Source organism: Takifugu rubripes, chromosome 22 (assembly GCF_901000725.2).
Source record: "Takifugu rubripes chromosome 22, fTakRub1.2, whole genome shotgun sequence".
NCBI lineage: Eukaryota > Metazoa > Chordata > Actinopteri > Tetraodontiformes > Tetraodontidae > Takifugu > Takifugu rubripes.
The window spans coordinates 10,459,725-10,481,937 of NC_042306.1; the positions used below are offsets into that span (position 1 = coordinate 10,459,725).

Here is a 22,213-nt window from a genome sequence, read left to right on the forward strand (position 1 = left end):
AGCGGTTCAACTATCAGCCATGTAATTAGGCTTTAGAAAAGGTGGCTGCAGAGGAGGTACCGGGTTGGACGTGGGAGCCGTTGCCGTTTCCATGGGGGGGGTGCACATGGCCGTGGCCGAGCACCCCGTGATTGTGCTCCTCTGTGTCCCAGCGGTCCGGACAGCGACGTCGTGAGTTCATGAAGAAATTGGAAACGGTGGAGAGCTCCAGTCCCAGCTGCTGGGAAATGGTGATCTGCATCTCCTTGGAGGGGCGCCGGTTCTCCCTAAAAATGGCTACCAGGGTGCGACGCTGCAGGTCGGTAAAGACCAGTCGCGGCTTCTTTGGCACCTGGTTCCGCTCTCGTCCTCGGTCCTCCTCCTTGCGTTTACATGCTGAAGGAAGAAGAAAAATAGTTTTTACCACCCACAAAATAAATTGCTTACAGTTGGAAAAATCGCTTTAAAGTGTGTTTTTGCAGTGGCGTGCACGTGTCCTGAGACGACGCATTATTTTCATATAGCGTCAAGACATTTGAAGAAACATCAAACGTGTGTTTCAGTGACTGTGGGGGCGCATCGATGAAAGGAAGAAATATGTTTTGTTTTTATTTTATTCAAAATGTTAAACACTTTTTAATCATAGTTCATTCTGGGTTCGGCCTATTATAAAATACTTGCAAATGTTTCTGTGTGGAGATATTTTTTGTTCACCGTTTCCTGTGACGTTTATTTCCGGTTTTCCTTGTTTGTTTGTTTGTTTTTGAAAAGGGACCTTTACGACGATTTGTAATGTAAAAGATCATCACCAGACACAAATATGCGTGAACAGTTCCCTTCCACCAACATTGCGTACATTCGTTAGGATTAATTCCCTCTTTGAGGAATGTTCCAGGTATCTCCAAGTTTCAAAAGTGCAGTTAAATGGAGTGAAACCTGGAGGCTGGAAAATCAATCTTAGGACGTCTGAGAGGAGTGGGAAGCATCTACCAGAATCCGATGTATAGCAGAGTGTGTATACGTGTGTGTGTGTGTGTGTGTGTGTGTGTGTGTGTGTGTGTGTGTGTGTGTGTGTGTGTGTGTGTGTGGAAGGAGGGGGTTAAATCACGCAAAACCTCTCAGCGAGGCTGATGAGTTATAGCTTGTGATTAATTGGGCTGAGCTTCATTTCCGATTTAATGACACGGTAGGTTTGAACCCGAGGCCTTGCAGATTAAACCCCCCTGGATGTAGAATGCTGGCAAGGACGCGGTCGTGTCTGGGTGCGCCGTCGGTGCAGGTTCGGTTCTTGCTGTGGAGGCTGGAGGGAGTCTGTTGTGTTCTGCTGCCCTAAAAAGCTGCAATGATCGATTTTCCGCGGTTTTCTCCTGAACACGTGGTCCAGTAATCAGGGCTCCCTTCCCCACCAGATCGATCCCCATCGATCCGCGAGACAGTGTGCGTGTGTGTGTGTGTGTGTGTGTGGTTGTGTGCGCGCAGCTCGTGCGTGCCCAGCCGGGGCGCGCCTCGCGCCGGGGAGCATAACGTGTGAGCGCGCTTCGGTGAAAGACGGACGCAGAAGAAATTGTTTATCTGGAATAACAGAGAATGACAAAAGAGAGGAAAAAAGAAAGGGAATGTTTTTCCAGTGCAGTTGGGCGCGAAAATGCTGCCTGCGGTGCAGCGCTGGTGTATGCAAATGATGGATGACATTACAGCAGGTTTAGACAACAACAGTAAACAGATTTGACTGCGAGGGGAGATCAATATGAACGTGCACATGCGTATGCATGCCTGTGTGTAAGCGTGCATGTGTTTGCAATGCCATTGTTCATGCTTTGTTACTGCAAGCCAAGCATAATTAATAAATAAGCCTATTTCTTCTTGGGGACATTACAGACTGGGCCCCACACATCAGGGGCTTCACAACATCCAACATCTCCCCCACCACTGCGACTGTTTCCCCCTTCTTGTTTTCCTTGATTGTTTTAATTCGGCTGCAGATTGATAGCCCCCTATATTGATTGATCCGCACTTCAGAACCATTTCATGGAACGTTTATTCAATTGGTTCAGGCCGGCCATGCCAGAATCTGCTCGCGGCTCTCTAAGTGCTGTCTCAAACCAAACTCAATACTCCCTAATGTAATGACTGAATGCTGGTGCTAATATAGTGATAATTTAATATGTAATGCCTGTTTTCGAACAACTTGCGCTACCGGCCATTTTACAATGCCAACACCACTCCGGTCCCCCTCCATCAGCTGAAATGGAACTCTGAGGCCTGCGGAGCCGAGAGTTAGCACAAAGACCGGGCCCGGTCAATACATATTTCAGATAATCAATAGATACATTTCAAATGAGCCTCCCCCTGCCCCCCAAACGCCTCCTCCCATAGCAATGAATAGGACCACAGGGAAGGTAAAGAGGGAGTTGCTCATTAAAGTGCCCTCTCCTGAGAGGAGAACCACGCTGATGGAGGCTATCTTTAGTTGCCTCATTACCAAATGGGCTTTCCTGAAGAGACAAGCAATGACGCTCACGAGTCTCAAGTGGCACTTCTTTGTCAAATGTCCTGGTGACTGCTGCAGCCGCCGCTACACTTAATCCTAGCCTTTTGCTGATGAATGAAAAGATGATCTTTCCCTCCTTTAAGAGCTGCTTCATTTCAGGATTTAAGTGGCTACTCCTGATAGCTGCTTGACCTAAATCAAATGTTAATCTTGGGTCAGCTGATATTAAGTCAGCGCGCTCGCATATGCTTGTCAGATCTGGCTGTTCAGGTATTTCAAAACACTCAGATTTTAGATGTATTGAGGACCCCAGGTCTGCACATGCTACATCTCGGCTACCAATTTCCCAGGCTGATCTTCAGTCCAGCACCATCTGAACGGCTGAAATGTTAAATGTGCAGACACATGGATGCCAAGAAGTCCTCCAGGTATCGCGGTTCGATTGAGCAAAGGTGAGAGCAGAGCCAATGACTGGATGTATGTCACATTTAAAAGGCCATCTGGCCAAAATGAAAAAGGGGAGATTTGACTGTAATCCTCAAAAGACGATGAACCTCCAATATACACAAATCAATGACATAGCTGTAAGGTGTGTGTGTGTGTGTGTGTGTGTGTGTGTGTGTGTGTGTGTGTGTGTGTGTGTGTGTGTGTGTGGGTGTGTGTGTGTGTGTGTGTGTGTGTGTGTGTGTGCGTGCGTGCGTGCGTGCAGATGAGGGGCAGACGGTGAACTAACCGCACCGTGCTGCTGCTAGTCGACGCCTGGACGGAGTGATGAGATCGGGCTTTGTGTCCGGTGAGACGGGCCCTCTCCCGCCCTGGACGGGCTACTGCAGGCGAGAAACAGTTTGGCGTCAATCACTCTGTGTCACACACCTCTCAGATGTATGCTAATTGATTATATTGATCATGCTATAGGCCTATTCATTGCTGGCAAACAAAACGCCCCCGGTTGCACACCACCACTTTCCGCGGCAGCGCTGCGACCGAAGTGTCTCTTTATTCCGGAGAATGCTCTCGATTGATTGGGATTGCTTTATTCGGAAGCGTTCGTTAATCTGTCAACGTAAATCCCGTGTTTTCCTGTTGACGCCAGTGATCGGCAGCTTCAGAGCCTGGATCAGATATCGGCTTGTAGCCTATAAACCTTGCGCTTAAACACCCGTTTTATCCCCCAACCGACATTCTAAAAACACTAAATAATTCCTCTCATTGACTCCAGAATACTTACAGAAAACAGGATTAAAGGTGTAGGCTTAGTCTGGTGTACAAATAAGTAGATAAATCTCGACGTTGACATTTGATTTATATTTAATCCACGAATTCTTTTAATTGATGTTATGGGATGAAATGCGTAAAGAGTGCGTAAACCCAAAAATTGAAAGAAGTTTAACAAAGAGGGAGGCGAAACTGGTCCGTGCCCAAGACACTTTTATGAATAAAATGGAAGGCGTAGAGAGGAATACGGAAACTTTCATGAAATAAAATGCCTCAGCAACGGAGAGAGAGAGAAAAGAGTTTGTCTGTTTCACTGACAATAACCCGGAATGATGTTGCAATTTACAACTCTTAACACACGATAAATAGCTGTAAGAGTTTTATCAACAACGAGAGGTTCAGATTGTAAATGAAAACTCCATTTAACAGTTATATACAACCTGATGAAAATGAAATAATAAATTCTGAGCGGTCACTGAAGTGCTCAGCAACTCTTGTAAAGCCATCAGATATGTTTTATTCTCATTCATCAACTGGATCAACGCGTTACGTATCATCGAGTGAATGCAAAATGATTTATGCTACAGGAAGAGCAATGAAATAAAGACAAAATGGGGCCACGTCTGTGCCAGTAGAGGAAGGGAGGAAGGCAGAGAGGATAGGAGAGGGAGGGAAGGAGGGAGCCGAAGAGAGCAGAAGAGAGGAAATCAATACAGATTCAGAGGGAGTCAGATAAGCCTGAACAATGTATAGTGCAGACACACTCTATAACCCAGTCACATGTGGAAGCACTCACAAACACAGACACACACGCACAAACATCCCGGGAGGAACACACGCACACATACGTTCATTTAGACGCATCACAAACCCCATAAAGCATCGCAGCCTTTAAATTCAAATGACATCACAACCTTGGAGAATGTGCTGATGTGAACAGAACGCTCTCGTTCCTACGGCTGCATCTGCTCTTTGTCTGCTGGGAGATGCTCTTAAGATGGTTCTGTCAAAAAAATCTGCATCCTGGCCCTTCATCTTTGGTTAAAATAGTGAGAGACGGGCTCAGTTTCCAGCCCCAGCTGAGGTCCCAACAGCGTCCTGACAGATGTCTTTGAGGACGTGAGGCGGGACGTGGGGTCCTGAACGTTAACCGCAGATTTGACTGTGTGTACCTCAGAAGATGCTGTTACAAGCATTTACACTGAGGCTATTGGCCTTTCTCTTGCTTCCCCTCTCACATCCTTCTCCCTTATGCTTATCAATTATTAAGCTTGATATTGATCCTTTCACTATCCTCTCTCTATGTGGATGCTGATGAAAAACCAAAAACCTGCCTACCCTCCCTCCGTCGTCAGCATCTCCCTGTTTTTCCATCTGCTTTTGGACTTATCAGATTTGCTTTTTCTTTGTTGAGGCTTCCAAAATTCCCATTTGGATTTTTAGGAAAGATTTAAGGACACAGTGTATATCAATCTTTCATGGCTATAGAGCAAAGGAAAGACAGCTCTAGTAGGAGCTGGGGAGAGGAGAATGCCGTTGTTGGACTTCATATAGTGGCTCACATCCATCCTCCCCTCGTCCTTCAGCCAGCGAGGGGTCATTTTTGTTTTGCTTTGTCCAGTGGCGCCAATCTCCTGAAGCCAAACAACCTCTGCGTCAGTTACCCAGTGAAAGATTAGTGATATTATTGGGAAATGCCTCATAGAGAGAGAGAGGGGGTGGGGGGGGGGGCACCAGCGAGTGAGAGCAGGGGGTAGGGAAGGGGAAACGGCCTTATTGATCTCCTATGTGCAAAGCCAGGCAAACAATGAAAGGACAGAGCTACACTATTAATGACACTCACATCCTCAGCCACTAATCCTCTATCTATCTATCTATCTATCTATCTATCTATCTATCTATCTATCTATCTATCTATCTATCTATCTATCTATCTGGACTGAGACCATTTTGGGATTATTCATCTATTTATTTATTTGTGTATTATTGTGGTGATGTTGGAAATGTTTTGGTTCAGCTGAGACTCTTTTATTTAGTAAAGTGGAATCGAGGTGAAATCTGAGATGTCAGGCTGGCCCGACTTGCCAAATTTAGAACATTTCACGACGGGGCGTTAAAGGCAAAGCCGGAGAGAACGTGTGGATATTACGATTATTGATCAGTGCGCCACGCTTAAAAGGGAGAGAGGGAACTGGCGTATCGATCAGGCCTGGGGTCACCCCGCTTCCCCGCAACTGGCCCCGTAGCCCCGTGTGTGTGTGTGTGTGTGTGTGTGTGTGTGTGTGTGTGTGTGTGTGTGTGTGTGTTCTAGAAGAGACAAACGGAGTTGTAGGTTTATTGTGAATCGATGGCGATTTGCTTCCGATCAAAAAATATAGACCCCCAAATTCACTCAAACGGCCCCTCTAAATATAAACACACCCGCCACAAACAGCAGCTGACATTTTTATTCCCCGTCTACATTGACCCGGAAATAAAAGTGTTAGTTCTCACTAAGGAAACGGTGAGTTTAATAGTTTTGTTTCTGGAGAAGCCGCTGTGCGCCTGCATGCACTGTCCGTGGTGCTGAATGTTTTCGGCCTACGGCGTAAGTTTGGCGTGCGTGTGGCTCGTGAAGCTGTTGTTTCAGCATGATTTGTTTTTCTGTGGTAATGAAAGGAGAGATTCTTACCAGCCAGCCGCAGAGCAGACATTCGTTGGAACTCGGGCTCCTGCAGCCACCTCCACATTCTCCTGAAGGTCTCCCGGCCTGACTTGAGCTTACTCCAGGGTTTGGGGTTCCGGAGCAGGTCTGAAAGTGTTCCCTGTGAGCGGCTCAGGATTCTCTGGGCGAATATGGCCTGTGGAATGGAGTACCTCTTTAACTCGGCCGTTATTCGCTGAGCCACCTCTTTTGTGTTGATTTCTTCTGCTTGAATGCCTGAACCCGCTACTCCCTGCCCGCCTCCGTGGCCGTGCCTCTCCCGCTCCGCCAGCATTACTGCGCCGTTCGCCTGGGAGTGCAGGTGACTGTGCGGGTGGTGGTGCATGCCGTTGAGATTGGAGATCATTCCGTGGCTGTGGCCCCCTAAACTCCTGGCGAGGTGCTCCTGGTCGCTTCGGGACAGCATGCTGGCATGGGACTCGAACCCGGACACCGGCGAGAGCATTTTACTGTCGTTGGAGAGGTGCGCGCTTGGACCGTAGGCTGAGAGCGGCTGCTGGGAGTTGTGCAAAGAGCCTAGTCCGCTGGACAAAGGGGACAGCGATCCGTGGCCCATTCCGGACACCGACATTTCTTTGGGGTAGTGTCCGTAAAGGTTGCTCATGCTGGCGAGCCCCCGGTGATCGTCCCGCATCAGCGTGAAGCTGCCACTGACGTTCCCGGCGGAGAGTCGTTGATGTGCGGCGGCATGGTGGTGCGAGTGATGGTGGTGAAACTTATCCGAGACGTTGGATATCGGAGGTAGATGCTGGAGGGGGGTCAGGGCGGTGTACGTGTTGCTAAGACTCATGCCGTTCTCGCACATGCTGATGGACGGGTGTAGGTGTCCAGAGAGCGCGGACGGGTCTGTTCTATAGTCCCCGCCGGGGCCCTCCAGGAGAGAAGCCATGCCGGACACCATCGCTGATCGCGAGCACGGAACGTGTGAGACCAGATCCCGCGGAGTAGAGCTGGGGGATGGCGGCGGCCGTGCGTGCGGAGAGTTCATGAGGTCTCCCGCCTGGGAGTGCGACGAGACGCTGTGGAGATTCTCTATGGTGAGCTCCATAGTGGAAAGGACATATGTTTCCCCGTCCCACCCTCCCCACCCTCTCCCCTGTCTCTCACTCTCACTCAGGGACGCGCACTCTCTCTTCACCTCCTTCCCTCGCGGAGCGATAAAAACGCCAAACCGTTTGAACACCGATCCATGGATTAAAAGTCTCTCGTCAATCGAGTTGCAGTTGCGACGTTCCGAACCCACAGACCCGAACCCGTGCGTCTCCCTGGCGCCTTTGTGGTTTGTGCACTGATGTGAATAGATGCTCTCCGGGGCTATATCTCATCTCTGGTCCAACAGCGCTTCCACTAAGAGCAGGTTGAGCTGTGTGTCACACAGATGGGAGCGCGCATCCGTGCGCACGAAGTGTGGGGCGGGTGGGAGACGTTTTAATATCACTCTTACAGACTGGGATGAAAAGGGCAACTGGAAAACATCATTTTACATGGAATGGCTACACATGACCCTGCACTTATGAATAATCTTCACCCATGCGTACGATGACGTTGAAACGATACCTGTCCCCTCGTGGCCATCAGACACGCGCTGCCGGGAAGGTGAACGTGCGTTAAAACGCAGACAGTATCAGCTTCCTAACGCAGGGCTTCCTTAAAGATAAACTTTGTTTTCCCACGGACTGTATGGTTTTGCATTTATGCGCTTAGCGATAAACCCGATCGAAGTATTGATTGACAGAGATTAATGACGTGGCGCACACCGGCGCGGGGGGAGGGTGAAGGAGGTCAAAGAGAAAGTTAGGATCCTGACGCCAAGGAGACCGTGGAGACAAAGACCCCTGGTTTTGTCTAGGCGAAGTTCAACAGAGTTCATTGCTCTCAATAATGACAATAATGATTAAAAAAAAGAAGAAGAAGAACGTTGAATTACTCACGAAATATGCTCAAGTGTTTGAATTCTTTGCATTTACTTAGCTGCGGGTGTTTTTAGAGGCTTTAATAGCGCCATCATCGTCTCAGGAGTCTGTGTAATCTCGTGTTTTTTGAACTCCTCTCAGAAGAAAGAAATGATAGGGTTTGTTAATACTATTGTCAAAGCGCTAAAGGTTACATCAAAAGGATATATTGAACACACCATGCCCTGTCAGACCTTCCCAAATGAAGGATTTACTTTTTATTTTAGTGTGGTCGGCGCAAATTCAATCTAAATAATCATTTAAAACACTGCACCTTTGTGATTTGATAGAAGGCCTCTAATATTTAAAGACGATTAACACTAATTACATGTTAACATAACACAGCCGACGTGACTGAGGCCACTAAATCAAAATAAACGACTTTCACATGATTGTTCTAATATTTTCCAAATGTCTTATGGAATCAGCAAGCGCGTCGATCGGTGCTGTTAAATATCATAAAGCCCCGTGGTCAAGATGCTCTCCCTAAAGTTTACAAATCGATCGCCACGTTCGATATATTGATCATCGATCACTGCATTTTCGCGCGGCCTTGTTTGCTGTTGCTCAGGCGTTTGCTTTGGATCGTTTTAGATGCTTTACCAGGTCATATTTACTGGCACCGGAAGATTGTTGGGGGGAAAAAACAAATGTCAAACCCGTCGTGTCGTTAAAAAAGTTTCGATAAATTCCGGGTTGGCCTTCATCCTCCTCCTCCTCCTCCACCTCGCTTTGTTTCATGCTTACAGGGCATTACATTTACATAGAATATGTATACATTTACGTTACATACAAAAAAAGTTAAAAGAAAACCTCTCCGGATTTTAATGTAAATTTCATTTAGTTTCGCATCCATGTTTTATTTCGGATATAACACGCTTTGTAACGCAGTTTGTGTTCTCTTTAGCCACTCCTAAATCGATAAACGGTAGTTAAAGGAAGCTGTCTTTTTTTCTTTTTTTTTTTTTAATGTACTGAATGTATATCACATTCTTTTCGGTTATCTAAAATACGTTAATTACTTACGCCGGTGTGGCAAAACTGCAGGCCCAACGGGGACAACACAAGAATCTGAAGTCTTTCTCGGTCCCATTTTATTTATTTAATTAAATTCTATTTATAATCAGATAACTGATGGCATATTTGGCGAACGAAAAAAAGCGACATTGATTTTATTTAATTCCTTTCTTTCACGAATCTTCCAAAATAAACGTATTTCCTCTGACAATTAAAACAGTTTCTCCATGAATATTTCTGACACGCTGGCAGAATTTCAAATATTTTCGCACATGAATCTGGACAAAATAATTCTGGAATTACTTAATACACAGTGATTAGGTAACTGTAATTAATATTATCAGAGATTTTCATTAAAGATAATAAAAGTGGCAAAATGTATCACAAGACACAAAACTTTGAATAATAATAAAAAATAATTAGGCAGAAACCAATAATAGCATCATATGGAAATTCATATCTCTTGCAATTAACTTGGATTATTTTCTTGTAATCTCATCCATGATTTGAAATAAGAAATGAAACCAAACATCAAAAGTGCATAACAGCAGGTATTCAAAAACATTCTTCAAAAACTTCTTTATTTTTCCATATAATGGTGGCTTTGACAGATTTTATATTGTCATTTTTGCATTAAATCAATTTAATGTTGTACTGGTGAGAATCACATTGTAAGGGCAGCTTTTATATCCACCAGTTATAGCAACCGTGACATTTTCATAATAATTTCATAATCCTATATTTTTATCAACTAAAAATGCACACAAGTTCAACTACGAGATCCATATCCTCTCAGGCAGTGGTTGCTAAGAAACAGACAGAGAGATGTATTGAGACAGAATAGTCAATCAATTCTGCGTGTGTGTGTGTGTGTGTGTGTGTGTGTGTGTGTGTGTGTGTGTGTGTGTGTGTGTGTGTTGTACAGCTAGATTGTTTCTCTATGTTTTGTTTTAGCTGCATTTTTTGTGGAATCTTTAAAATATGTTCAAACCTATTTTTTTTAAAAGCCGACATATTTATTAACACGTTACTGAAAATGAGATTACCACATGATGGGATTTTTAACAAATCCTTTGGCTGCACTTTTCATCCCACCAGAGGAACCTCAGCATCGGCCCCTGGTTGAGACAAAGGTCGCACGTAACTTCTCTGCCTCTCAGCGATTATCCGCTTTACATCACATCTCTTGCTTCCAGTTTGAGGCTTGTCTAGGAAACTCTTATCTTCAACCTACAGAGACAAAGCAGCAGATTATTAGTCAACTTGACTTGCGTTGGACGTGATACCCAGAAGGGACACGATTGGGTGCCGTTGTCTTCAACACAGATCGAAAACAGCCTTGAAACAACAAAACCAGCTTCCCGAACTCATCGGTGAGGCCAATATTTTAGCTTGAACTATCAAAATACTTCTATAGTTTAGAGTGATATAAATATTTACTGTGGTGAGAATGTTATTTAAAGTGCTGTTGAAGTATCTTCCCCTGGTCTCCTACAGCAGGATGAAGAAGAATATGTTGGTTTTATACACTCCATTGATTTTACCTTGAACAATGAGAGTGAGAGAAAGAGAGGGAGAGAGAGGGGAGGAAGAGAGAAATGGGAAATAGATGAGCAGCACAGGAGGCAAATGCTGATTTTCTTCTTTCATAACAAATCCTGGTGTGTGTTTGTGAAGTCTTCATCACGCTTGATCTGAGATGATCCAAAGCACAGAAACAGGTGTGACAAGAAGAAAAGGAAGAAGAAGAAGAAGAAGGAGGAGGAAGAGGAGGAAGAGGAGGGCAAGGAAAGGGAAGAGAGTTGGACTGGTGTTAAGGTGATTAGTCTGGTGGGTTGGCGATAGAGAGAGCTGATCAATAACCTATTGATCTCCTATTGCGAGTGTCAGGGGGGTAGTGGGAATGAGAGGGAGGGTGAAAGAGCGGAGAGGGAGGGAGTCAGTCTGGGCTTGACTTTTAAACATCCTTACACTTTGCAAATGATAAATAACCCATTAGACCCCAGGAAGGCTTTAAAGTTTCATAAAACCACACAGCTGCGGTTTTATGAAGTCTCATGGTTGCGCGAGTTGGGCACGGGCGATTTTTCCAATGGTGGCTGCACGCAAAAGTGAAAAAGAAATCATTTCTGTGAGTGCAGTGGAGGAACTATCGAGCTCAATGCAGAGAACTTACTTAGCAGACCATTACTTCAGAGAACTCCTCCAGGCTGAAATATGCACTGAAGCAGGTCCGACTCGATAGCTCGTCACCCCGGAGCCCTGAAGAATGTCTGCAATAATTCTGAGAGAAGCAGGTGACACACGAGTGTAGAGGAATGCAGGGACATGAGCTGCAGGATGTTTAGCACACAATGTCCCACCTTTTAGCTTTATCATTGTAAACCATTAAAGATTTTTTACAGATAACTGTAGATTCCCCTCTCCAGAGGTGGCTCCCTGATGTAAATTGGATTGAGCAGGGGAGAGGGTGGGAGGTGAAAGGTCACATGCACCTTGAAAATATCACAGCCTGGAGGAAGAACGGCAGGGAAACGGGGTAGAGGAGCGTTATTGACGACGGCTCCTGGACTGACGGACTTTTAAATCATCTCGTTTTCAAGCCTTCAGTGTTTTCTCAACCTCTTCTGAAATGTATCTCACCTTCTAATGTCCTTGGTGATCAGGGCCCCCCACAAACCACACACACACACACACACAAAACCACACAGCTCTGGTCTACCTGCACAGCTGAGAGCACCTCCCCCATCCAGTGTCCCTCAAATTAATGTTGACATATTGACAAGTGATGGGCCAGAAAGGCATAGATCATCCGATGAGAAAGGAGCACAAACAGCCAGCGTCCTTACTGTCCACACTGCAGCCGTCGAGTATATTCCAGTAAAACTGTCATTCCGTCACGCAAATGTTACTCAAAAAATTCTCTTCAAAGGCAACTTGCATCAAAAATAATATCCCTTCCATTCAGCCTTTCTGCCCAAGATAGCCATTTCCCTTATCTGCCGTGCCCTATTATAACCAGTCTATCTGTCCTACTGTCGTCCAACACCATTAGCACTATAGCTTTTAGCACTGTGCTTCACCCTTGAAATCACTTGACATATCACTCGTGTGTGATTAACATTTATGACTTAACATGCCGACAAATTTCTCTATTTAATTAATGAAGTGGTATGCTTGTTTGTCAAATATCTTAAGTAGAATCCATCCTTTAGATGACACAAAAAAAGAACAGTACTGATAAATTAGATTATTCAGAGTAGATATCCTTTTTCCTTCTCTTGATTTGACCATAAAAATGAGTGACAGCTTTGGCCTTGAAGAGTCCCCTCTCAGTTGATTCGCTTCATTTCTGGGTCACTGGTGCAGACAGACATACGTGCGGTCTGCAGCACAAACCTTTGATCCCGTGTAAACTGGGTAAGATGCTGCTAACAATGTACAAAGTTCCACATGCTCAATATGCCAATTACACAGACGAGGGTACAGAGAAGGCAGATGACAGCCAGTCAGTGAAGTGCTTTTACCCTCTTCAAGCATGAACTGACCCGCATCACTCCGCCTACCCATGACCCCCAGGACAAAGGTCAACTCTCATGGAGTCAAGGGGCATTCCTGGAACAAGAGGCATTGCCGTGGCAACCACAGCCGATAGAGGAGACGCACAGATGTGACGTGTTCCACACAGCAGGAAAACAGGGTTGACGTTTACAGGCCAACATGAAAAACCATCTTTGGATTCTGAAGAATACTCAGAACGTGTACATGAAGATGACCTTTATAGGAAAGGGCAGACAAGATTCCTGGAGGAGTTCCTGGCTCAGTTTAAACATAAAATGGAGCTTTGCTGCATCCCTGATAACACCATTGTGTGGCACCATCTTGTGGCTGTATAAATGATTGAGGGTTATATTTTGCCTGCAACTCAACCACCGCATGATCAGTGTTGTTTGCATGGAATTCTTTTTATTACATGGACAGCTGAGCACAGATGCTTACACCTTAACATCATATACAGTACAGGCCAAATGGTGGTACACACCTTCTCATTTAAGTAACTTTCATTTCTTAAAGTAATGACAGCCTTTTATTTCTCTTTACTTACCTGATTTTTCTTGCCATAATAGGAATTTTAACAATTGTCTAACAGGGCTGTAAAGAGTAAAGAGTGGCTATTTTGAAGAAACTAGAATATAAGACATGTTTTCACATAATTCCGAATGTGTCCATTCATAGTTTTAATGCCTTCAGTGAGAATGTAAATAGTCATGAAAATAAAGAAAACGTATTGAATGAGAATGTGCCTCCAAACTTTTGGCCTGTACTGTATAGAGGGGAAAGCATGCACACATGCACGCAGAGAGAACCTAGTTTGACAAGTACTGGGCTTCTTGGCTGACTGGTATAGGTTCAGTTCTTGATTAATATTGCCCTGCAGACCGTTACACTATACCTATATGATGCACAAGTGCCTGCTCTTTGTGTGAAATTATTTTCACGAAATCTCCAGATGTGCAAACATCTATAACAATCAGTCAAGGAAAACAAAAATGCTGCCAATAGATGTCTGGGTTTTAAGGTGTATATCACATTTTTATGATCTAAAAAAAAAATCTGCTGTTCACATTGTGGATGGGGACAGTGCCTGCTGTTGAACTGGTTAGACAGCGGTTGGCGAAAAGTTCAAACAGTTCAACCAGACGCCTGAATCTGGTTTGTTAAGAACTCATCTGCATGTCTGTGTGCAGACGAGTGACATGACCTCACATAACATCTGAAAAAACTAGTAACCTCCAACAAAAGCATGAATTTGTGGACCAGAGCTGACTAAAGAACAGCGTCCGCAGAGGCAAACCTGCATGCACGTGTAATCCAGAATGAACAATGCCTATTAGTGTTTAGGCTTTTAGTGCTTAGATATAACACTTCTTTCACTTTGTCACACACGCACAGACACGCCTGCATGCAGCCCAACTGGCAAAGCAGTCCCTGAGGCATCTTCAAGAATGTGCCAAGGATTTTCTCATGAAAAATAAGGTGTGGTGCAATAATTTAATGCCATCATGAAAATTCTCACTAGTTAAATATTGGTGTAGCTGGTTTTTTTTTTTGGTGTGGGAGGTCATGTGAGTATGAGATGCTGAGGATAAAAAAAACCCCTCAGACTTTATAAAAACCCAGATGACACATCTTTAGCTAAATGTGACAAAGTCTAAAAGTGAAATGTAAATATTGTAAATAAATGTAAATGTTGATTGTAAATGTTAAATGTCTTGCCAAGTGTAAAACTAAAGCTCCACATCAAACATGGAAGGAAAGATGACAAGACCTAGACCAAACCTTGCTGCCCTTTCAAATTTTGCTACTGCTGCGTTTACCTTGTTTGTGTATTAGTGCAAAAATATGATGGCTGGACTACTGTCAGTGGATGATGAAAGCCAATATGCAACCTAACATAGGCTACATGCTAGCTCATATGTTTAAAGGTGGAGTTTGCATTTTTAAAAACAAACAAACAACACCCTCTGTCATAATGCTAGTTTAGTATTGCCAACGCTGCTATTTTGGTAAAGATAGAGGTAGTGTCACCATAACACTTTACTACGACACACTTTCATAACTGCATGCCATGAACGAGACATTTTAGCAATTTTGCTAAGTGTTGCTGCTACCGCAGGTGACCACGGTAGATCGGGAAGACAGGTAGAACTCGCTCGCGAAGTAAGTTGAGGGGCGTGGCTTTTTTCAGAGACACGAGGAAGGGCGGGAAGGGGGAGAAGCGAGGCTAAGATCAAATGTTGCGAGCAGTTTTAAAAAAGCAAAGCCCAAATTTACTGTTTAACATACAGCAAAGATTTAGGTAGCACTTTTCGAGAGTCAGCAGGAATTGACATAACACCGAAGCTGACGGGCATGCCTTCCGCCAAACCAGAGGGAGGGGGTATGGGCGTGGCCAAGCGCTGTTGGGGGCGGAGATTTAGTTTTAAGATCGGCGAGACGTGTATATAACAATCATCATTTATACATAAAGTTTATATTAACAGATATTCACACTTAGCGTTTCAGTTTTTGTGTTTACATTTATTTTTCTTTCTAAAAGTATTTACTTTTAGACTTTTATCACACACACATACACGGGGTCAGAATGGGAGTATCCTCCTGTCTCATATACATAAATTAAATATGATTTAACGGTGGAATGGAAAAGGTGTTGGACGTTGGTGTGCCTTGAAGCCGTGTGGTGTTTTCTTTGAGAGCGTTCGATTTTATTTGTGTCATGTCGGATAACCGTGGACACGACTACGATCATGTCACGTCTTTCCTGGGCGATTGCGGTTGTTTTCAGAAAACAATTTGCGTTTTGCTAAGTATGAGCGCCATTCCGGTTGGGTACATGGGGGTAATTAGCGTTTTTACATCGCACACGCCGGAATTTCGCTGCAAAGCCTCGGGGAATTCTACCGACAGCAGCAGCTGGGGTCTACCTGACAGTTGTTCCCGGTATAAAACCAACGCTACGCAGGGTCCCGGAGTCAGCAATGACACGGAACCGTGTCTGGATGGGTGGGACTTCAGCAACGATACGCAAATTTATACAATCGCAACTGAGGTTCGAAAGTGTGACCGTCATATCTGAAACCCGTTGAAATTAAAACAAAAGAAAACAAGTTTTTTTCCATGACTCTTATAGTGGCATCTAGTGTGTGGGGACGCATGGAAAGTCCCCTTTTCCACATCTGTGTTCTTTTTCGGTGTCCTGATTGGATCTTTAATCTGTGGGGATCTCTCAGACAGGTAAGGAATATTTAATTTGATTTTAATAAAAACAACCCAGCAGTGTGAAGATACACAATCTAATATGAGTATATAGCTCGTGTTGTGAATGCATCTGTTTTGAATTAAGCTTTGTGACATCAAATTGTTGTTTATTAGTGTGCAAGGGAATGTCCTTCTATTTAGCAACAATAGTAGCCAAATACCAACATGTGTGAGTGTGAGTGTGTGTGTGTGTGTGTGTGTGTGTGTGTGTGTGTGTGTGTGTGCGTGCGTGCGTGTGTGTATTATCAAATGTCAACAAAGCAACCGATGGTTGAGTTCGACTTCCTTCCTCCATTTTTTGTTATTCTGGCCCTTCCTTGACTGCATCGCTCATAAATGGACTCAAGAAAACTTGTTTGGTAAGAGCGGCAGACACGAACTGGAGCCTAATAAGCAGACTCACACAGGGCTGAGTAGATTTGACCAGGCCAGACTTTACTGAAACATGGCAGTAGAATTCCACAATGAAACAAAGTTAGAAAAACCAAAAACACTTTGTCACACAGTGGTAAAACAGCTTTATTAATAGGGGGGAGGGGGCACACGAGGAACACGAGGGCAGCTCTCCATGGCTGCGGAGGGCGCAGGGAACAGGGGCGGCCCTCCAGGGTGCAGGGAACAGGGGCAGCCCTCCAGGAGACACGAAGTTGGAGCGGCCCTCCAGGGCGCAGGGGCGGCCCTCCAGGAGACACGAAGTTGGAGCGGCCCTCCAGTCAACACAGAACACCAGCACATGACGAGGAAGACAAACAGACACCCTGGCACTGACAGGCAGGCGCAACCTGCTTAAAGGTTTATGTTTATTTTGCAGTCTGACAACAGCCGGCAGGAAAGATCTGCGATACCTCTCCTTCACACAGCGAGGGTGGAGCAGCCGCTCACTGAAGGAGCTGCCCAGTGCTGAAAGGTGTCCTGTAGGGGGTGGGATGTGTTGTTCAACATGGATGACAGCTTAGCCATCATCCTCCCGTTTCCCACCACCTCCACCGAGTCCAGGGGACATCCCAGGACAGAGCTGGCCCTTCTCACCAGTCTGTCCATCCTCTTCCTGTCCCTGTCCGTGATGCTACTGGACCAGCAGACAATCCTGTAGAAGATGGCTGATCCCACCACAGAGTCATAGAAAGTCCTCAGGAGGGGTCCCTGCACTCCAAAAGACCTCAGCCTCCTGAGCAGGAACAGTCTGCTATTGCCCTTCTTGACAAGGGCGTCTGTGTTGTGTGACCAGTCCAGGTTATTGTTTAAGTGAACACCCAAGTACTTGTAGGACTCCACCACGTCAACATCCGTTCCCAGGATGTTCACTGGTGCAGGCGGGGGGTTGTTATATATATATATATATATATACTCACTCATTTTCTACCGCTTGTTCCTCCACTGAGGGTCGCGGGGGGGCTGGAGCCTATCCCAGCACAATGGGCGGAGGCAGGGTACACCCTGGACTGGACGCCAGTCAATCGCAGGGCTAACACATATAGACACACAACCATTCACTCTCACACTCACACCTACGGGCAATTTAGAGTTTCCAATAAGCCTAATCCCCAATCATGCATGTCTTTGGACTGTGGGAGGAAGCCGGAGTACCCGGAGAGAACCCACGCAGGCACAGGGAGAATGTGCAAAACATGCAAATATATATATATATATATATATATATATATATATATATATATATATATATATATATTAAAAACACTCTTAGGCCCTGGGGAGGGTTCTGTGGACAAGGGCCTAAGTTGGGGCATACCGCCTTCCCAGCCTCCCTGAAGGTCCACGCCTGTGTGTGAGTGTGTCAGCTTGTTTGGAACATAGATGTTTTTTATGTATTGTTATATTTCAGATCCAAGATCTGGAATAAGGGCAAATACTACGGAAACCCCCACTGATGCCAAAATCAAAATGTAGAAACTGGCTGTAAAAGAAAGAAACAGTAAAACGGGCTTCTGCTTTTAATTTCATGTGCTGCTGCTTTTAATTTCATGTGCTCATCTTTTGTTGTGCTGATCACAGTTGAGTATTTTGTTTACTGGCTCAGATTAGGGAGTGCAGCTGTTCTGAACATTTTGTTGTTCATTCGTTTCCAGGTTTGGAAGAAAGCCCGTTTTCTTTTTCACCATAGCCCTACAAGGCGTAATTGCACTGGTCCAGGCCAGTTCTGTCAACTGGCTCATGTTCTGCATCCTAAACTGCCTCAGAGGACTTGGGCAAATATCCAGTTACGCCTCAGCACTTGCACTGGGTGCGTGCCATAGCCACGTTTCCATATGGGTCTCCAATGAGTTCTTTGTTGTATAATCTTTCTGTTCAGGGTCCGAGATGCTGACTAGGTCCACCAGGGTGACCTTTACCATGTTGGGCCAAACTCTTGGCTGTGGCATAGGTTATGCCCTGTTGCCTCTCTTTGCGTATTTCATACGTGGTTGGAGAATGCTGCTGGTTGCGTCTGCCATCCCATGCTTTTTATTTATTCCAGCATGGTGGTAAGAAATTGCCTGTGGATAGCTGTATGCTATATGAATTAAGCTATCATTCATAATTTCAACATAATGCCCATTCCGATTGCTTTTTATAATCATGATTCCTGTGCAGGATGATTCCCGAGTCCCCCCGTTGGCTTTTGCATCATGGTCGAGTAGATGAGGCCGAGCGTATTATACGCAACGCCGCCAAAAGGAACAAGGTTCCTGTTCCTGAGGTCATATTTGCAGATTGGGACTGTTTGGAGCTCATGGTACTCAACATATATTTATGGAGCATCCAGGCAGTAAAAATTCTATCCAGTCTGGTAAAGATTTTATTAATCTGTTCATACTTGTCACAATTGCTTTTTTTAATAATAGCAAAACAAAGTAGACAAGAAAGAAGACAAGAGGAACTACAGTTACATGGACTTGTTACGCACCCCTAATTTGAGGAATATCACAATCATTGGCATTTTTCTTTGGTAAATTTCCATTTGATTTTTTTAGATCTCTGTAGCTGCTGCAGCTATTGTTAACAAGAGGGTCATATGGATGAAAATGATGTGTTTACCCACTCTTGTTTCTGCAGGATCACCCTCTCCATGACCTATTACGGCCTCTCTCTTAGCAGCAGTAACCTAAATGGAAACATCTACCTTAACTGCTTCTTCTCAGCAGCCATCGACATCATGACATATGTGTTCACTTGGCTGCTGGTAGAGCGTTTGCCCCGACCCACTCTCATCTTCTGCACAATGATGTTCAGTGGAGTCATCCTCCTGACCCTTAATCTGATTCCCGAAGGTTGGTCCTGTTGTGATGTGAACCACAACTGTCATGTTTGGTGCAGTGCTGTTTTTATCAATGATGATCGAATGATTTCGTTAACGCCCCTTTTTTTGTGACAATAACACGACGTTGACGACCTAAATATGGCTCTTTGATGACTAAAACATGAAGACGTGTGTGAGCTTTCATTGACCAGACAAAACTGGACGTGAATGTTATTGGGTGTTCTGCCCGACATTCAAAATGCATGGAATTTCTGCTTATTGTGTCAATATTATTGTGTGATATTCTGTCAATTACAATCTAATAAGTATCTGCAATGCTGCTGTGTCCTATACTTGTTTGACCACGCCCACCACCTGGCACGCAGCACACATATCTGTGTATAATGTACAATCCTTAGTAGATCAGAAAGTATTTGCTGTGGGGTGGAAAGTATTGTCTTATGAGGTATGGTATTAATTCATGAATTCTCAAGTTGAAATAGGGAGTTAGAAGGTTTTTGCCCAACAGATATTTCCAATACCTTTTGACCTAAATGAATTTGTTAAAAGACTAAAAACTTTCTTTCTTAACTCAAACTGAAAACCTATGTGAATTTTGGTCAACAAGAGCTGGACTAACGCTCACATTTAGAAATGACCAAAAAAATGACTAAAACTAATAAGCATTAAAGTCCAAATGATTAAAATGGCTGTTAAAAACAACACTGATTTGGTGGTCACGTTTCCGTTGCAGAAAATTCAGTCATTTTGCAAGTGCTCGCCCTGGTTGGAAAGATTGGCATCACCTGTGGTTTCTGCTCCATCTTTATTTTTTTGTCTGAGCTGATGCCCACTGTGGTCAGGAGCAAGGGCTTGGGCATCACATCTTCCGCTGGACGAACAGGCGCCATTATTTCTCCATACATTATTTACCTTGGCAAGTATAGTCTTCTTCTACTGGTTGCTTCTTAAGAGAGAAACAGTGACCTAGCTTAACAGCCTGATGCCAATAACTTCACATGTATGATTGATTAAAAGTAAGATGATTAAATCCAAGATGCTGCATGATTTTTCTTGTAAGGAACTTCCTTATTGCCTACTAGGCCAAACAAATGAGATTTCTCCCTCCCTTCTATAGGTGTGTACAGTAGGATTTTGCCATTTATTATTTTTGGAGTAATCAGCATCATGGCTGCGGTTCTCAGTATCTTGCTGCCAGATACACGAAACAAAAAACTCACGGATCTCATCAGCGAGGTCAAACCCATCAGAGGGTATGTTCCTACGTGCAACATTTGTAAAAAAAATAAAAAAGGAAAATCGTTCTCTCTTTCTTCACATGTCTCCTTTTTGTCTCAAAGCTTTGGCTGTTTTAGGGATCGAGTCGCAGGGAACCCTGAAGGACAACTAGACACTAAAAAAACATAATTTGCAGCATCATCTGATCATCTGCACTGCATAACAATCAGTGTATTGTAAATATAAACTAAATCACAGCAAGGCTTACTAAAGGCAATAATGTGTTTTTGAGACTATACTGTATCTGGGACTATGGTTTTTAGTGATTATTGCAGTCTAAATTGTCTGATTGTGTGGTGACTTTTAGAAAAAGTTACGATTTTTCTGTTTCTTTTCTAATGAAAATGTTTAGGTGTTTTTAATAATGTTACTAAAAAAAACTGGTGGTTTTAGAATAGACTGTCTTAATTTGTACAATCAGTGCTAAGAACTGTGATTGAAAAATTTAAATAGATTAAACTGTATATAACTGTAAAAATTAAACTGCCATTCTGTGAATTGCACTTGAACTACGGTGGTCTCAATATATATCATTACTGCTTTTGGATAAAAGGCCTGTTAGCATGTTTGTGCTTGTTTTGAAGACCAGTATTGCAGAGGGCAGCAGCTTTCTGTACTGTGACTGTATTGTGGTCTTCAGACTGTCCAGGGCCTCCTGAGTCAGCGGGTGACGTAGCTCAAAAGTGCAATGGACAATTTTCTTAGCTGTGGCTAAGACCTTCGGGAGCGCTTTTCGTCTCTGTGCAGCTTTCATACGACATAACCAATATGTCAGCAGACTTTCAGCAGAGCATCAATTCAATGGCACCAGCAGTTTCTTATCAATGTCTCTCAGTGCTCATTGAAGAAAAGTTGAGTGGGAGTTTTCTTTCTCTTGGTGTCGACTATCAGCTCCTGTAGGAGCCTGTACCCAGACATACCTCCCTCAGAGTTGAGCCTTACTACTGTGGTGTTGTCTTTTGGTGTTGCTGATGTGCACAGAGGTGTGTCATGGGTGTACAGGACATGGGGAGCCCATGGTGAGGCTGCTGACTGAGGAAGTGCGCCCTCACCCTTTGGGTGTGCTATGCCAGTCTGTCAAGGAGTGTGGTGATAAAAGTTGAACTAAAGTAGACAAAGAGAGGCCTTGCATAGCTCCCCTGTTGTTCCAGGTGGCTCAGGTTTGCCCGGCAATGGTTACAAGTGCTACAAGACTATATTTACTAAGACTGGTGATGTTGGTCTTTTTTGGAAGAATGATGTTTGACTTTAGATAGGCTGGGATGGGGGTCTGGTGGAGGGACATGTTTGTTGTCCACGATGTTCCAACGTGAGGAGGAAGGTGAAGTGGTTCTCGTATCTCCTGAGGGACCTCTCCGCTGTAAATGATGAGCACAGACTGGTGGTTACACAGGTCTGCGTGTCACTGAAGTTTCTTCACTTGGAGTGCATTAATTTGCCACAACCATCTGTCGGCAGCCTTCACAGTGATGTTATCACTTCTTTAGGAGTGTTTTGCT

The 22,213-nt window shown here is 44.5% G+C and overlaps 2 protein-coding genes across 3 annotated transcripts; one reads left to right on the forward strand and one right to left on the reverse strand.

The window, feature by feature from the left end:
- Positions 1–238: 238 nt before the first annotated feature.
- Positions 239–8,319, reverse strand: LOC101080084 (hepatocyte nuclear factor 6-like). Of its 2 annotated transcripts, none has more exons than XM_029831559.1 (3): positions 6,357–8,319; positions 3,209–3,297; positions 239–375 (listed from the first exon to the last, which is right to left on the reverse strand). In XM_029831559.1, the coding sequence occupies exons 1-3, from the start codon at positions 7,435–7,437 to the stop codon at positions 277–279; spliced, it is 1,269 nt and encodes a 422-aa protein (XP_029687419.1). In that variant the 5' UTR covers positions 7,438–8,319; the 3' UTR covers positions 239–276. The 2 variants fall into 2 exon arrangements, with proteins under 2 accessions (XP_029687419.1, XP_029687420.1); XM_029831560.1 differs by having other exon boundaries at positions 275–375; positions 3,204–3,297.
- On the forward strand, positions 6,087–21,220 carry LOC101079857 (solute carrier family 22 member 5-like). The gene is made up of 12 exons (XM_029831558.1): positions 6,087–6,188; positions 14,312–14,395; positions 16,050–16,153; positions 16,989–17,084; positions 18,265–18,419; positions 18,489–18,660; positions 18,770–18,911; positions 19,021–19,124; positions 19,232–19,446; positions 20,170–20,352; positions 20,554–20,689; positions 20,777–21,220. Exons 2-12 carry the CDS (start codon positions 14,384–14,386, stop codon positions 20,841–20,843), a joined length of 1,386 nt encoding a protein of 461 aa, XP_029687418.1. The 5' UTR covers positions 6,087–6,188; positions 14,312–14,383; the 3' UTR covers positions 20,844–21,220.
- The last annotated feature ends 993 nt before the right edge of the window (positions 21,221–22,213 follow it).

Bases quoted from the DNA above. Each gene is read 5' to 3' on its own strand.
- LOC101080084 (XM_029831559.1), bottom strand. From the start codon at position 7,437: ATGGAGCTCACCATAGAGAATCTCCACAGCGTCTCGTCGCACTCCCAG. The intron at 3,298-6,356 runs GTAAGAATCTCT...TCTCGCCTGCAG, and splicing joins GTCTGCTCTGCGGCTGGCTG to TAGCCCGTCCAGGGCGGGAG. The intron at 376-3,208 runs GTGCGGTTAGTT...TTCTTCCTTCAG, and splicing joins CGTCGACTAGCAGCAGCACG to CATGTAAACGCAAGGAGGAG.
- LOC101079857 (XM_029831558.1), top strand. The intron at 18,912-19,020 runs GTACTCAACATA...TTTTAATAATAG, and splicing joins GGGACTGTTTGGAGCTCATG to CAAAACAAAGTAGACAAGAA. The intron at 20,353-20,553 runs GCAAGTATAGTC...TCCCTTCTATAG, and splicing joins TCCATACATTATTTACCTTG to GTGTGTACAGTAGGATTTTG.